Source organism: Phragmites australis, chromosome 10, assembly GCF_958298935.1.
Source record: "Phragmites australis chromosome 10, lpPhrAust1.1, whole genome shotgun sequence".
NCBI classification, from domain to species: domain Eukaryota; kingdom Viridiplantae; phylum Streptophyta; class Magnoliopsida; order Poales; family Poaceae; genus Phragmites; species Phragmites australis.
The window spans coordinates 24,741,316-24,756,876 of record NC_084930.1 but is presented as its reverse complement, the minus strand read 5'-3'; the positions used below and the strand labels follow the sequence as shown (position 1 = coordinate 24,756,876).

Here is a 15,561-nt window from a genome sequence, read left to right as displayed (position 1 = left end):
GCTTGAACCTAACAAGATATGCATACCATATGACAAACTGGTATCCATTTGAGACCTGGTGTGCAGGTAATCGACAGCTACAGCTGCAACATCCCCCCCCCCCCCCCCCCCCCAAACTCCCAACCGGGTTTCCACTTTCCATTTTGCAGATAGATATGTTGCAAGAAAAGCTTAAGCAACTTGTTAGACATCACTGTCCGGTCCAGTGCTAAAGCTACCTGATAAAACACAATACAGACACAAGCTCACGAGCAAAATGGGTGATACATATCATACATTTACATGACCACCACAAAACTTGTGACAGGATGCGGGTATCAGCAAGCAAAAAACCAGTGAACTTCGCTGCAACAAGATCTGTTCAGGTCAGCACATGGCGGAAAGTCAGATTGATCCTTGATGAGCTTGCTTTAGCTCGCTTTGGTAACGAGTGCTGCCAGTCTCGCTGAGTGTACCCTCTCATCACAAGCAACGATCCATGCTTCAGAAGAAACGAATGCTGCTGTTGAGGAGCAGTGACCTTAAGCCGCTTTCGAGAAGCTTCTCCGGATCCAGAAGTAGCTGGCAGATGTTTAGTATGAATGAATATTTGTTTAGTGATGTTCTACAGCAAGAAAATAGCAATGCTGGTTCAGAACTGGCTTTCAGATACGATGTTGTGTACCTTGCGATTTGGTAGGCTTCTTTCTTAGTAAGAACTCACGTTCGCATCCAAAGGTGACAGATGCTATTTCCGGAGTCGGTCCATAGAGTGGCTCGTCATCAGCATGCCATGAAACGTAGTCTGAACCGGTCTTGTATCTGTTCAGGAGCAAGCTGTTAAAATAGCTCCCGGGAACGGCTTCATGCACCTAATTAACATATATGAATTAGCAAATCACTAGAAATTATGAACACAGATAATTAGCACTGCCCTGTCAGCCTGGTTATCAAAGACAAACAAGTGGATACTTCTCACATACCAACGCAAGCCGGGTTTTGCCCATTCATATAACAATATAAAGAATCATTTAAGTACACTTCTTACCGCTTTCAAGATATCCTTGAGCACAGGGAATTCATCCCAAGAATGTGCATGAGGCTGATGACCGCTATACTTTAAATCTGTAAGGCCATCATCTGCAACATAACATGTATCTCTAGGCTGCAGAATAACAAGAACAAAAGATACTTGGATTACCAGGTTCCACAAGGATTACATGTTTACATTAGAGAAAAAAAATTCTTTCTCCAGTTAGTGGCAACCCCGTTTTCCCTTCAGCTTCTTTACCTCTCCACCATAGCTCACAGTCCACAAGTGCATCGCGCTGGCTTATGTGCAGTCCACTGACATACACTTTGATTCAATAAAGTACGGTATGACAATGGAATACTTGTATGATGCCATCTCAAGCTATTTCTAGGTGTTTCTGGTTTGCTTAACCAAAATATCAACAGAACGTCAATCCAGCTCACAACCATTGCAATTGTGTACATACTAAACTAATTGTTTGCAGCAAATATGTCAAATCCCTAACTCTCAAAGTCAAAGCTAAACCATACTAACACGGTAAGACCACAGTGCACATTTGCACAACCTTGATCCCCCTACGAGATCAGATTTCTACAACTTAAGTGCTTAACCCACAACATAATGCATAAACGACACACATTCACAACCCAAAGCACGAACCTGATGCTAAAACGGCAAAACCTCACCAATGACCAAGCTCACCATCGGAAGATCCTACTTTTCCCCTTCGAAGAAACACCAATGCGCACCAGCTAAGCGAATTTCTGACAAGATTAACCCCTAATTTTGCCCTTTTAAAACAACAGCAGGCCTACCGATTTTTGCTCAGAGAACCAGAATCCATCATCCCAACGCCAAGATCCCCCAAGGCTTAATCAACCTAAACGAACGCGCCGCGCAAGAAATGGCTAAATGGGACATGCGGATGGCGCGGACCTGGACGGCGGTGCGGCCGAAGACGCGGATGACGGGGCGCGTCCAGGGTATGGTCTTGTCGAGGTAGTCGAACCATCCCCACGCCGTCTCCCGGGACACGAACCGCGGGACGTGCACCACCTCGCTGCCGCCGCCCAGGTCCGTCACCTCCCGCCGCGGCGGCTCCGGCCTCTTCGCCTCTCCCTCTCCCTCCCGACTAGCCTCGGCGGAGTCGTTGGGGTTTGGAACGGGGAGGGGGTCCCGGTCTTGGGTTGGGCCGACGAGGCGGAGGCGCGAAGCCATTGGTGGTGCGGCTGGACGGGGAGGGGGTGGACGGAACGGTTAGAGAAAGACTGTGAAGGAGGAACGAGCGCTGTCTACGTAAACGAGCCACGAAGACGGGTTTCACTTTACGTAAACGGAGTACGGAGACAGAGGCATAGTCATCAAGACGCGCATTTGCATGTTCTTGATTTCCCGTTTTCTGTCTATAGGCGAATGCCAAAGTTACTGGGATTTCTGTTTATGTTCCAATGACACTAGTTTGTCTCTAAATCACGGTTTCTTTTCTTGTTATATAGGAAAAAGATTAAAACAACGGTTTCTAACATGCAAATAATAAATTTCAAGTTTTGTAACCCAAGAAAAATAAAAAGACAAGAGGAATTCTAACTTAAACTGCAATTACATTACCCTAAAATTACTTTTTATTGTTCATTCTAATTTGTTTTCTGATTACAAGAGGACACACGCATATAACACTTAGTACGCGCATAGACTCACATATTTCAATTCTAATCCGAGTGACATACATTTTTAAGTGAATGGAATATGAAAAAAAACTGATTGAGATCTAGCTAAACCATCTTTTATATATCGGTAGTCTAGAATTAGAATCAACGATAAAAGCAACAAAGTATAGATTTGACATGTCTAAAAACATATAGCGAATTACACCACGATCTTATAACATTCAGTACCTAACACACAACAACCAATCGAACGAACAAACACTAAACCCTCTACCAAATAAAAAATATTGCCATTAGTCACTAGTGCGCCAACCATTGCATTACCATGAAAATCCATGCATGCATGGATCATCTCAAGCGGTCATGACCAGCAGCACGGCACCAAGAACAAATCCAACGACGACGTGGTAACCACCAAACGACGATGACGCAGGCATGGGCGCGGCGCCACTGGCCTTCCGGTCGGCGCCGGCGTAGCGCGGCGTCGTCGTCGATCCGGACACCGAACCGGCCCCTGACCCCGGCTTCAACCCGCCACTGGAGCGTGCGCCGGAACTTGGGCCGCCGTACGACCCGCCCTCGCCGTCCTCACCACCGGGCGACATTGCGGGCGCCTCCGCCGGGGCGGTCCTGCCCTCGTGCTGCGCCATGACACGCGCGGTCATCCTCTGGCCGGCGCCGCAGTGGCCCGGCGCGCCGCTGATGAAATAGATGAAACCGCTGTGGTCGAGGCGGAACCTGGTGTCGCCGCCGTCGAACCGCTGCGTGGGCTTCGCGGCGCCGCAGAGCTTGTAGTCGTCACGAGACACCACCAGCACCGAGTCGTTCCTCTCGTACTTGAAATCTGCAACGAATGAATCAACGTGCGGATGCATCGTAAACATATGTACCGACATCTTGCTACGTGTCGTAACATGAACGTGTTCGATGCATGCATGCATGTGTGGTTATACACTTACGGAGGAAATCCCCGACGTGGAAGCGGTTCCTGGCGGCCCAGTGGTTGTACGTCTCCTCGTTGGGAATTGGCTTCCTCCACCCCCTCGGCCCGCCGACGCGGACACGGCTACAACGGCGGCGGCGGTGAGGAGAACGCAGGCAGAAGCCGGGAACGCAGCGATGGCCATCGCTGGACGCCTGCCCGCTGCCCCTCGATCGATGTAAGGACTACCACTGCTCGTAGCTTCTCCTGATTGTGATCGGATCAGCCTCTCTTCCGAGCTCTCCGCGGGAGGAGTTTATGTAGAGGAGTGAGGGAGTGGTGCCGGTAAAGCGGGAGACAGTGGGCCGCGCGAGGGCAACGTGGCTGCGTTGGAGGCCGTCGAAGGTGGCGAGGGTAGGGGTTGGACGGCGCGCGCGATTTGATCAGGGATGCGGTTTGGTCCACGGGGGCGACGGTTGGGGCTGAGAAGTTGGAGCTCTGGCAGAGTGGCGTTGAACGTGCACGTGCTGACCCGGTGTCGCTGGATGCAGTGGAGAACAAGCCCAGAATATATCTCTCCTACTTAAAAAAGCAGTAATCGATGTATCGTCAGCCAAGTCGGAAGAACAGATGCACGCTCGCCATTTATCCCTCCCTGCCGCTGCGCCCCATCCCCTCCCCGCCTCTCCCCCCACCACCTTATCTGTTGCCGCATCAAGATATTAAGTTCGCCGGCGGGGCAGATCAAGTTGGATCCCGGTCTTCCACCCACACCGCCGGTCTCCGGTACGCTTGCTCGTCCATCTCGCCCCGGCTTCTTGCACCGCCGCTGCTCCACCAGTCGGATCCGTGCCGGATCGACCCCGTCCTGGTCCGTCTGCGTGGCTCCTCGATCTGCCGTCGCTGTGGCTCCGCCTGGATCGGTCGATTCGCTGCCGGCCCGGTCGATCCCCCGCTGCAGTGGCTATACCTGGATCCTCCCTGTGTCGGCTGGCTCTCACGCGTGGCCGCCGCCTCTCTTGTCGCCGTCGCCAGCTTGTGCTGCTCCGCCGAGGCCACCGCGGGTGCTGATCTCCTCCAACGCTGCCTCGGCTCATCTGCGTCTTGGCCGGCCCATTGCTCCACACTGGCTCCCCGCACCTCTGCTCTCTAGTGCTCAACATTGCCGAATGTTTTCTGCTACCTTGTCCTTCACTGCAGAGGACAGATGAAACCACAACAATTGTTTGGAGGGATGAAGGCCTTGATGATTATCCAGTGAACCGTATATCATTGAAGGAGCTTCGCAGTCAAGTGATGTATGCTTTTCCTTTTACCCGAACTAAGAGTTCAAGCAAACAAAAATATGTTTTTTGTGTGTGAATTAGTCCGCATTATGGTTTTATTGCATCAATGTTTTCGGGATTGTTGCAAATGCTCTTGATACCATGTTCCAAAAAGGGGATCGGGTTGCAATAGACATGCCTATGACATGCAATGCAATCATCATATATTTGGCAATCATCCTTGGTGGTTTTGTTGTTGTACCAATCTCAGATAGTTTTGCTCCTCAGGAGATCGGTACTCGAATGAATGTCTCAAAAGCAAAGGCAATTTTTACTCAGGTGAGACATGGAGCCAGTCTTTCATGATATATCCTTTTAGTACTATAGTGGGGCTTATTCTAAAATTCACAAGATTTCAGTATTTGATAGTTAGAGGAGGGAAAAAAGTTCCACTTTACAGGTATGATTGATCTATTTACTTTAGTTTGGTTTTGTGTTCTGCTAATTTGGCTTGCTTAAAATTTTTGAAGGCAAGAACCCGAGCAAACAAGTTGTTCGTTAGTCTTCAGTTTTGTACTAGAGAACTAGATATTGAACTAAGAATGAACCATCGACTCATTTTCTTGTACATGTTTGTGCCTAATATGTAAATGTTGTACTCTGCAATCAAGTATGGTTTTATCCTGTGAAACATTATGCTTGTATTGTTTAAAGAATTCTTTACTCATGCTTTTGCTTAACTGATCTGAAGTACTGAACAGCCATAGACTCACAGTTTATAGTAATTCTATTATATTGCTGTGTTGTGCAAGGGACTTCATTGAAAGCTATTGTAATTCCTGCAAGTAGAGGCTATCATTTTCTTGTGGAAGAACTTGACTGTTGAGGAAAGTAAAAGGCTTGCCCGTGAAAATGCAAAAAAACATAATAGCATGTGGATTCGATGTTGAAATAGACCAGGTTTGGACAAGCAGATGGAGAAAACAAGCATACAATGAATGAAAATCATCGGCTCTTTCCTCCAACAAGCAAACCAATACAGGTTTGGACTTTGCACTGCTACACCCCTTTAGTCAGCGATTGTTAATCCAACCACATGGCTGACGAATTTACTTGTTCTGTTTTGTCTTTATAATCTGTGAAGCCCAAGAAGTAAGCTCAGCTGAACTAAAAAGCCAGCAGACATCTACAAATGCGGCTATGAGCTGAAGCTCTTCATTTCCACCTTCTAGCTTACAATTTCCTCATGCACTATTAGTTGTGTGTCTTTCTTTTCATGCCAATCTGGATGAACAATGTTGTGTGTCAGTTATCTCGATGTGGTCGTGTAGGTCTGTTTTTAACTTTGGAAGGCCAATTTGGGTCCATGTCAACATGACGCCAGCATTAGGACTGAAATGTGAAATTAACTTCTTAGCTCATGCTTGTTTGATCTCTGTTTTAGCTCATGCTTCGTAGCTCATTTAGATGCTTGCAAGATTCAGGTTCACACTCAAGATTCGTTTCTTTGCTACTTTAATGGTTCATCGGATTCCAAATTTCCAATGTTAATCCGATATTCAGATAGGATTTGTGTGCCTACAGCTATAACTGTATAGTGGATCGCTCGATGATTCATATCAAATATGCTCATAGCTAAAAAGGTGTGGTCCTCATCAATTCACAATTTGTACCTGTCATCTAATTTTCTTCTTTACATATGTTTCTTGCATTATGCTGATCTTATTTTCCTATGTTTTTATAGTGTCTAAATTTTTATGTATGAACTCCTTGCAGCTTCCGTGTCTTTATTTTTTCTTTTAGCAAAGACCAAAGACCATCATTTCAGAGGCGGATATATTGGATGCTTGATCCGTAAGAGTTCTTTACTTTTTTTTTATTCTTTCTTGTTCTGAGAATCTTCATATCGATTTTTCTCATGCTCTGGGTCTCTTCATTCACGGAGCAACTTATGACCATTTTATCTTCACCACACTACACCATGTTGTATTTTTATCTCGTGCTATGCGATAATATTTTTTTTCTTTCTTTTTTGTATTAGCTCATTATTACAAGTTATGTATATCTTTCTACTATGATACCAGTTTACTTATATACTCATTTTAAAATACTCTAATGTGAACTACATTAAAAATTGAAAAGAAGTCCATCAATTTTAATAAATTTTGATAATACCTTTATATTTATACATAAAATATAATATACTAAAAAATATGTGCAAACCACTAAAAAATATACATACTACTTAGATGATCTTATAGACTCATATGCTTCATGTATATACCATTACCATTTATCACATGAGATACTCCCTATATAATAAGATATACATATACATATACATATATATATATATATATATGCTATTTTACACCGAATATAGAATAATTATTTGTGGTTGTGAGTTGATCCTTCATTAGTGGTTGCATGCAAGCGTGTATGCATGGCTTTTTTTTTTTTGCATGCATGCATGATGGCCTAGATTGCAGGTTAGACGTCACCCATGTGCTACAATCGGCAGGTGCAGTTGGTTGGTTGACGAAATTACTGAATATCTAAGAATTACTCACTAATCTAGAACTACTGAAACTACTAGACTGTTGGACACCTAAAGACTACTGAATAATTTAGAGCCACTGAAACTACTATATACCTGACTACTAACTAACCTAGAAGTACTGAAACTACTGGATACCTGACTATTAACTAACCTAGAATTAGTAAAACTACTGGACACCTACACCTGAGGACTACTGACTAACCTAGAACTAGTAAAACTACTTAAACTACTAGACACATGAGGATTACTGACTAATTTAGAACTACTGAATAACCGAATACTAACAAATCTAGAACTACTGAAACTATTGAAGCTACCGAATACCTAACTACTAACTAACCTAGAACTACTAAAACTACTGAATACCTAACTACTGACTAAACCAAGAACTATTGAACACGCAAGAACTATTGAACAATTTTTCATACCTGACTAACCAAAAAATACTCTACTAAATACATGACTACTAACTAACTTAAAACTATTGAATACTCGACTACCGACTAACCTATAACTACTAAATACCTAAGGACCACTAATTAACCTAGAACTACTTTAAACTAGTGAATATATTAAGGACTACTGAACTTTTTTTCACAATTGAGAACTATTGACACCATGAGAATTACTGATGATGATGGGATGAGAGAAGACGTGCATGCACGTATATTTCAGTTGTACCCAAATACCCAATATTATATATCTATTATAATATATATAAATACTGCATGTGCCAGATAAGAGGAGAACTACTGCATGCACATACGCGTTAGATGAGAGGAGGTGTGGCATGCACAACCGAAACTCATGGTGTATATATTACACACGCCACTTCTTTGTTGCTTTCCTTTCCATGCCACTTCTCTTTCCCTGTCACTTCTCGTTCATGTATGATGTGATAGTGCAAGATAAGCTAGATAGGATGCACTAACCTTTTCACGTGAACCCCTCCTCATTCTCTCCTCTCTCCTTCCTGACGTGGTGCACTAGGTCGGTTAGGCCACGTGTCCACGTGGTGCACTCTAGGGAAGGCAGGCGAGCCACGAGCTGCTGGAACGCGCGCGGTTGGGCGGCAGGCGCGCCTGGCGGGTGGGCTACATAGGCAAGTGCGCGTGGCTGGGGTACGTGGGGGACACGTGGTTGGTTCAGTCGGATGTGCTCGGTTGAGCTTGAGGTGTAGAATATCTAGGGTGAAGAATAGTGCTTCCGTGCGTGTATATATATAATGTTTGCAAAATTACACAGCCATTTTAAAAAATTTCAACAATAGGCTACCGTCGCCTATTCATTATACATTATAATTGTGCAACATATAACATAAGATAGTAGATTGTTCAAAGTGTACACAAATATGAGATAATAGATTGTTCAAAGTGTCCATAAATATGTTAACGAATCACAACTTAACACATTGTAACCTCAAACATAGTGACATGCCCAGTACTACAACAACAAACTACAGTGTTGTGCACACGAATATCCATGACATCACGAATTACAACATTAATCGAACTCAATGAGTTGATGAAGCTGACGATCGACGATGATGTCTCCCATCTGCAGTTGAGACAGAAGGACATGCTTCTGTAGGGTTCACACTTGGAAAACCAGTGAGATATTTCTTGTAAGTGCGCTCTGTTTCGTTGCACTTGCTGCATCATTTCATGCGGCGACCGGCTTCTGCTTCGTCCATGTCATTACAGAGCCTCGTAGTCCTACGCCGTCCCTTCTTTCACTTCATTTTGTCGGGATCAAGGATGAACACACAATCAGGTCTAGGTTCCTTTGTGAAAGAAGCATAAATCCTAAAATCATAGACCTCATGATTCCAGGTGTTGAACAGAGCTTTCTTCTTGAAGTAGTCAGAGACATACCTCCGAGTCCTCATCCCCGTCACACCACACACGACAATCACATGTGAGCATGGCTTGTGCAGTAGCATCGGCTTGTAGTAGCTGCAAATGCACCTGTCATCGAAGAGGGTGTAGTCTTGGATAACTCTCTCATGCTTGCCCCCCTCCTTCCTTTATCCCTGCATAGAACTTCGTATATATGCTGTGCAATTCTCATGTTAACCCGATGCATCTTTTTCTTCTCCGTCTTGTCTTTCATGTACTTAGTCATCTTTGTACCATAAATCAGACGAGCATCATTTAGCGCCGGGCGCGCTATTGAATAATGCTCCCTGAAATACTTGTAGGTCTCTTGAAGTATGAACTCCACAATCCCCACCAACGGCAATCCTCTCACAACTTTCATCACCTAGCTGTAAACCTCTGCTAACTTTATAGTCATAATACCATACATAGCCCTATTTATGTCGTAGAGCAGAACCACTTCTCCTTTGGCTCATTCTCAATCCACTTGGTAAATGACCTGGTAGATGACTGTGTCCTTCGCGTTATGCCAGCTTCATTGTCCGTTGGTAAGGAGTCAAGAGGTACTTGTTCGTCCTCTAGTCCCTTCATTGGTCTCTGTGCGCGCTCATGTGTTTACTTCTTTGTCAGCTCATCTAGTGTCTTGCAAAGAGCATCAAACTTTTGTTACTGATTCTGACCGCACAACCTCTTATTCATGAGGTTCTTGTTCTTAAATTAGCAAAAGAAGTTGGCACCAAAATGCCTCATGCACCACCTACTCTGCATATCTGGCCATACATGTCCCATCATGCAATCGTCCATCCCATTCTGCAGATCCTGAATAGCCTTAGCATCCTGAAGGTTTATCTAGCCCTAAAGTGTTTTGGTAATTAATGGTAATACCTATAGACTAACAATTGTGTTAAGAATTATTAGTAGATTATTCCATATGTGATGCATGGAAGATTAATCATGGATTCATTTAAGAGTGCCATTTGATCAAGAGAGATGCATCAAGATGAATGAACTTTAGGTGATGCTCATGAGATAAAGGAGAAGCTCAAGAAGATTTACGATAAGCATGAAGGCTAAGTCACTGAAGATTAAGTGACTAAAAATATGAGATTACAATAAAGTTTTTATAGACTAACCAAATTGCTATGTGCTTGAGTGAGTGGGGTTAGATTCCATACGAAGATTGACAATAAGGAGTGAATGACAAGTTACTTGTGAAGATCAAGTGACTTAAGGAATAAAGTTGTAAATTAGGTTTTATGGACTAATCCATGCGCTTTGTGTTTGAGAGTGAGTTGGGGTTAGGTTCTATAAGAAGGGATGAATTAAATTGAGATATTCAATATGCTAAGTTGGAAGAGCAAGATCAAGATAAGCTTAATGGACAACTTATATGCATGATGATTGCGGTTTATGTCTTGGTGGTGAATCAAATGAAGATGATGTGAAAAGAGAAGTCTTCTACACTTGGTTCATGGGAAACAATCAATTCAACTTCATCAAGCTTTTGGAAGATCAAGAGATGATCAAGATGGAAGTGAGGATAATCATTGTCATCAAGAGAAGATGATTGATGACAAGCCTTGAAGAGCTATGAGAGGCGTCTGAGCTTGGATGATGTGTTCGTCAAGTCTAATGGGATTGCTCAAGGCAAAGGTATAACTAGAATCTATTTTCTAGTTTTGCCGGTCTCAAGGAGTTTTGTGGGAGACCAGGTTATAGGATTAATAGCCATACTATAAAGAGGGGCCATTGAAAGCGTTACTCAATTGTTGTGTTGAGTACTCAAACTATGTGCTTAGCGCGGGATGTGTTTATGCTGAGCATTCTTTTTAGGAGTCCGGGATATCTAAAAGGTGTTTTAGATTTAACCCTTTGTTGTTGTCAGCCTTAGTGGCGAAAAGTGGTTGTGACCAAGCCTTAGTGGTGTTTGGCATGTTCCACGTGGTACCTAGTTTAATCTTGTAGGATTAAGCTTTGTACAATGGGTGAAAGTGTCTGAATTAACTTTCAGAGTGTTCCTAGTTTTAATCCAATGTAGTTGAGATCATGAATTCAGTAGGGACATGTAGCGCTCTGAATAAGGTTTCCGTAGAGTCCAAAATCACCTAAATCAGAAATCGGGATAAAAAGTTATTGCCATTTTTCAGAGTGTCACTATGCTGATTTCGGAAGTTCCAATGTGAAATAGGAAGTTTCCATCCTAGTTTTGATGTGTCGGATGTTCTGATGGGTAGATAGGAAGTTCCGATGTGTTAGTACCTATGATTTTCAGAAAGTTGGGGCTTTCGGGTTTGAGTTTTTTTTCCGGATCGGATGCTTTGATCCAAACACCGGAAGTTTCGATGTGTTGTTTTTACCAGGTCCGGGAGTGAGTTTCGTCCGAATTCGACCGTTAGGATTTATAGGATCGGAAGTTCCGATATGTGTAGAATCTTTCCAACAGCTAGTTTTTTAGACTGTGATATTTATACCCCTTGTCCTCCTAGCGTTGGGGGCTTTTTGGTTGGCTTTGTGTTGCTGAGAAGACATGTTAGAACTTAGTGTTCTACCTTTGAGTTCTCCCCTCCCCTCTCCTTCAAGAATTTGTGAGAATCAAGACTTTGTGGCTTAGTGAGGATAGAGTGAGATGTATAGAGCTTGGGTTACTCGCACGTGTACCATTAGTTGCGTGTGTTTGAGCACTTGGCGTTGATCGTGAGCGAGTTCATTACTCTTGGAGACCACTGTCTCCTAGACGGCTCAGTGGTGGATTACTGACGATCTCCTCAAGTGAAGATTGTGAGGAGCCCCGGAAGTGTTAGTAGTACCATCTTCGGAGTGGAGGATATCGGTAGATATCCGAACTTCGGTAAGAAATCATTTATCTCTGTATATCCTTACAATTGTACATTACATTGATGTAATTGCTTGTATGCTTATCTGTATGTGCATTGAGTTAATTTCGTGAGATTGAACTCTATTATTTTAAACTGATCGAAAGTTTCAATAAACAATATTGGAACATCTGATGAACAGTAAAATCATAACATCCGATTAGAGTTTCTTGCATATCTTGCTAGATTTGAACAATCTTTATCACCCTAGGATTGTAACCTTCACATTTGTTTAGGGTGTTTGTGCACTAGTTGAGCCTAGCATATTTAGGTTTTTCACTCATGAAAAATCCATTAGTTTATTTCCGTTGCAAGTTTAGGCCAAATTTCAAAAGATAATGAACTTTTGCAAAAACACCTATTCACTCCCCTCTAGGCGACATTGTTGTTATTTCAATTGGTATCAAATCCAGTCTCTCTTTTAGGGCTTTACCACCTAGAGAGTAAAGATGTCGAATAGTGGATTAGTGCACATAGAACCACTCTTATTAGATGGCTTGGATTATTTTAAGTGTAGTACTCGCATGCTTACTATTTTTAGGACTTTGGGTCATCAAATAGAGCGAGTTGTAGATATGAGCATTTCTCCTCCTAGTGATAAATTCATATCATTTGACGAGGAAAAAAAATGCATATATCTCAATGCTCAAGCTACTAATACTTTATTCAATGCTTTGAGCGAAGATATATTTGACATGATCATGCTGCTTGAAGATACTTATCTCATTTGGACAACGCTTAAATAAAGATATGACAAGCACAAATAGGATGAAGAAAGTCTTCTTCCGGAGATGTTATTTGGAGAGTGCTATACTTCATCATCACATCATCAAGGGCACCAAATGACTTTCTCTTTTGTTCTAGCGGATGTCACTTTGTCATCCACCTCACCAATTAATAAATTTGAGCAAGGTAATAATATGGTGAGTGAGATTAGTTAGTGTTCAATTATCTCTTTGGACTTTAACAACACTTGCAATGAAATTTGTATATCTACTAGTGTTGTTAACCCTTGCATATCATTTAGTGCAAAATTGTCTATATATCATGATGATATGGTTAATTGTCCTCATTATAATGCATCTATTTCCTTTAGTATTTGTAAAACAAATATTTTAAAGGAAATAGAAGCTTACTTGAGACAAAGCTTAGATCAAAAAGCCTCAAGGAAAATAAAAAAGAGAAGTCTACCTAAGAGAAGGCCAAGGAAAAACAAGATTTGCTATACATGTCGAGAATATGGGCATCATAGCATGAATTGTGCTCAACTTGTAAGTGAAGCATCCACTTCTCCAAGGTGCTCATCCTCTCACTCCGATGCTCTATTGTGCCTTATGGCAAAGGGTAAAAAAATTGGTAAGTGAGGATAATAGTATTGCTAGTAATGATGTTAGTGATAGTTATGAGCTTGGGTTTGATCTTTTGGAAAAAAAGGATATGCCTAAAATAATCAAACTCATGAGTATAATAGAATTGCAAAAGAAAAACCTTGAGAGTCAAGATGAATTCGTCATTGTGAAAATAGAAGAACTTAAGGCCTTAAATAAGAAATATGAAAAACTTAAAGAATCCTATAGTTCATTATCCGATCTATATGGAAATCTTCTAGTTAAACATACTAATCTAATTGATAAATTATATGCTATGTCTCTAATGGATTTAGAAATACTATGTCCTAATTGCAATACTTTATCGAAGGACAAATCCACTATTTCTTCTATTGATGATGCTTGTGCTTCTAACTTGGTTTCCCATGTAGCATCTATGGAGAAACAAAATATTGAGCTAAGAGCTCAACTTGAAAAGATTATTAGTAAGTATGTGGAACTACAAGAAGATTACGATGAGCTTTCATGCACTCATAAAAATCTTGTAGCTTCTCATACAAAGCTAGAAATAGCTCACGAGGTTATTCTCATAACGGTAAAATCATATGAACATCGTATGGACAATACCACACATTCTTTGCGTAATATATATTTAACATGTGTTAGTCCTAGCAATTCATCTATTATAAAATTCTATATATAATAATGAATTATCCTTTATTACTTGTTGCTCTAACAAAATTGTCTTCTCTAGTGTTATCTGTGAAACTAACAGTGTAGAGGAAATTAAGGATCTCAAGGATCAAGTTAATTCTTTGAAGAAAGATTTGACAATGTGCTTCAAAGGAAAAATCACTCGAGATGAGATGCTTAAAATCCGAAGGCATCCAAAAGACAAAAGTAGACTTGGATTTAATTACAACAAGAAGAGCAAGTCCAACAATACCAAGAAAAAGGGTCAAGGTCAAAAGAAGACCACTGCACTCATCACTTGCTTCAAGTGCAAGAAAGAGGGTCATCATGTTCGGGATTGCTCTTTTAAGAAGAAGAGAGACTTGATTAAGAAATAAAAAGAAAAGAGGTCTATGAAGGAAGAAGCTCCTTCATCTTCGAGAGATCAGGAAGTCCTCATCAAAATGACCAACACCAAAAGAAGAAGCCCCAAGCCAAGTGAAGGTCATAGTTGACAAGGGGCCAAACAAATGGTCATTAAGATGAGAAGCCTCAAGTGAAGAGGCTAGGCGACAAAATATGTTGTATATGCCATAATAAGGGACATTTATCTTTATCATGTCCCCAATGTATTCATCCTAAGCCTCAAATTATCAATAATGATTATTTGCATAGGAAGGATAGAATTGGCAATGTGTTTGTCAAATCAATTGGTGCTCAATGTGGCTTGAAGAATAAAAATACCATTTGGGTTACCAAGCCTATTGTGACTAATGTCTTAGGACCCAGCAATGTTGGGGACCAAAAATCTCAAAATTGATCAATAGGTGAAATAGAGGGCATCGGAGACTTAGCAAATTATTTGAATATTTATCTAATTGATTAAAGATCCAAGTTATGTGAAAAATATAATTATCATCTACCCAATGTCACTCTATGAATGTAACATTCTATAAAAATATTTTAAATTCATATTTCCATCTTATTGATAGTCACACAATCCATTAGGATTTTTGGAACTTTTCATAGATCGAAACATCCGATTGAAATATCAGAACATCCGATCATATGGATCGGAACATCCGATGTAGTTTTGGGATGTTCTAAAACCTAGTTTTTTTACACCTATCGGAACATCGATCTTCTGAAAACATGGTATTTTACACATATCAAAACTTTCGATTGAAAAATCGGAACATCGGATGTGCCCTGAAATTATTGAAGGTTCCTAGCTCTTTGCACGCGTAGGTTTGTATCTATGCCATGTTTTAGGGTTTGGGTTTATACTAGCATGTGTAGACTTTATTGCAATCTTGCATTTTCTTATCCATGCATGTCTTGATTACTTGCTAAATGCGCTATAATTTTGTTTCTAGCATGTTTAG

General features: G+C 41.6%; 2 protein-coding genes and 1 long non-coding RNA gene across 4 annotated transcripts; 1 reads left to right on the top strand and 2 right to left on the bottom strand.

The window, feature by feature from the left end:
* Positions 1-158: 158 nt before the first annotated feature.
* Positions 159-2,289, bottom strand: LOC133930428 (DNA oxidative demethylase ALKBH2-like). Its single transcript, XM_062377069.1, has 4 exons — positions 1,949-2,289; positions 1,028-1,144; positions 665-851; positions 159-561 (listed from the first exon to the last, which is right to left on the bottom strand). The coding sequence occupies exons 1-4, from the start codon at positions 2,228-2,230 to the stop codon at positions 362-364; spliced, it is 786 nt and encodes a 261-aa protein (XP_062233053.1). The 5' UTR covers positions 2,231-2,289; the 3' UTR covers positions 159-361.
* A 743-nt stretch (positions 2,290-3,032) lies between these two features.
* On the bottom strand, positions 3,033-3,806 carry LOC133930176 (early nodulin-like protein 21). Its single transcript, XM_062376856.1, has 3 exons — positions 3,793-3,806; positions 3,639-3,745; positions 3,033-3,523 (listed from the first exon to the last, which is right to left on the bottom strand). Exons 1-3 carry the CDS (start codon positions 3,804-3,806, stop codon positions 3,033-3,035), a joined length of 612 nt encoding a protein of 203 aa, XP_062232840.1.
* Positions 3,807-4,233: 427 nt separating this feature from the next.
* LOC133930425 (uncharacterized) lies at positions 4,234-6,950 on the top strand. Of its 2 annotated transcripts, XR_009911763.1 has the most exons (3): positions 4,256-5,908; positions 6,011-6,509; positions 6,643-6,950. It is a non-coding gene; the product is annotated as an uncharacterized LOC133930425 (long non-coding RNA). The 2 variants fall into 2 exon arrangements; XR_009911762.1 differs by lacking the exon at positions 6,643-6,950 and having other exon boundaries at positions 4,234-5,908; positions 6,011-6,287.
* Positions 6,951-15,561: the final 8,611 nt, after the last annotated feature.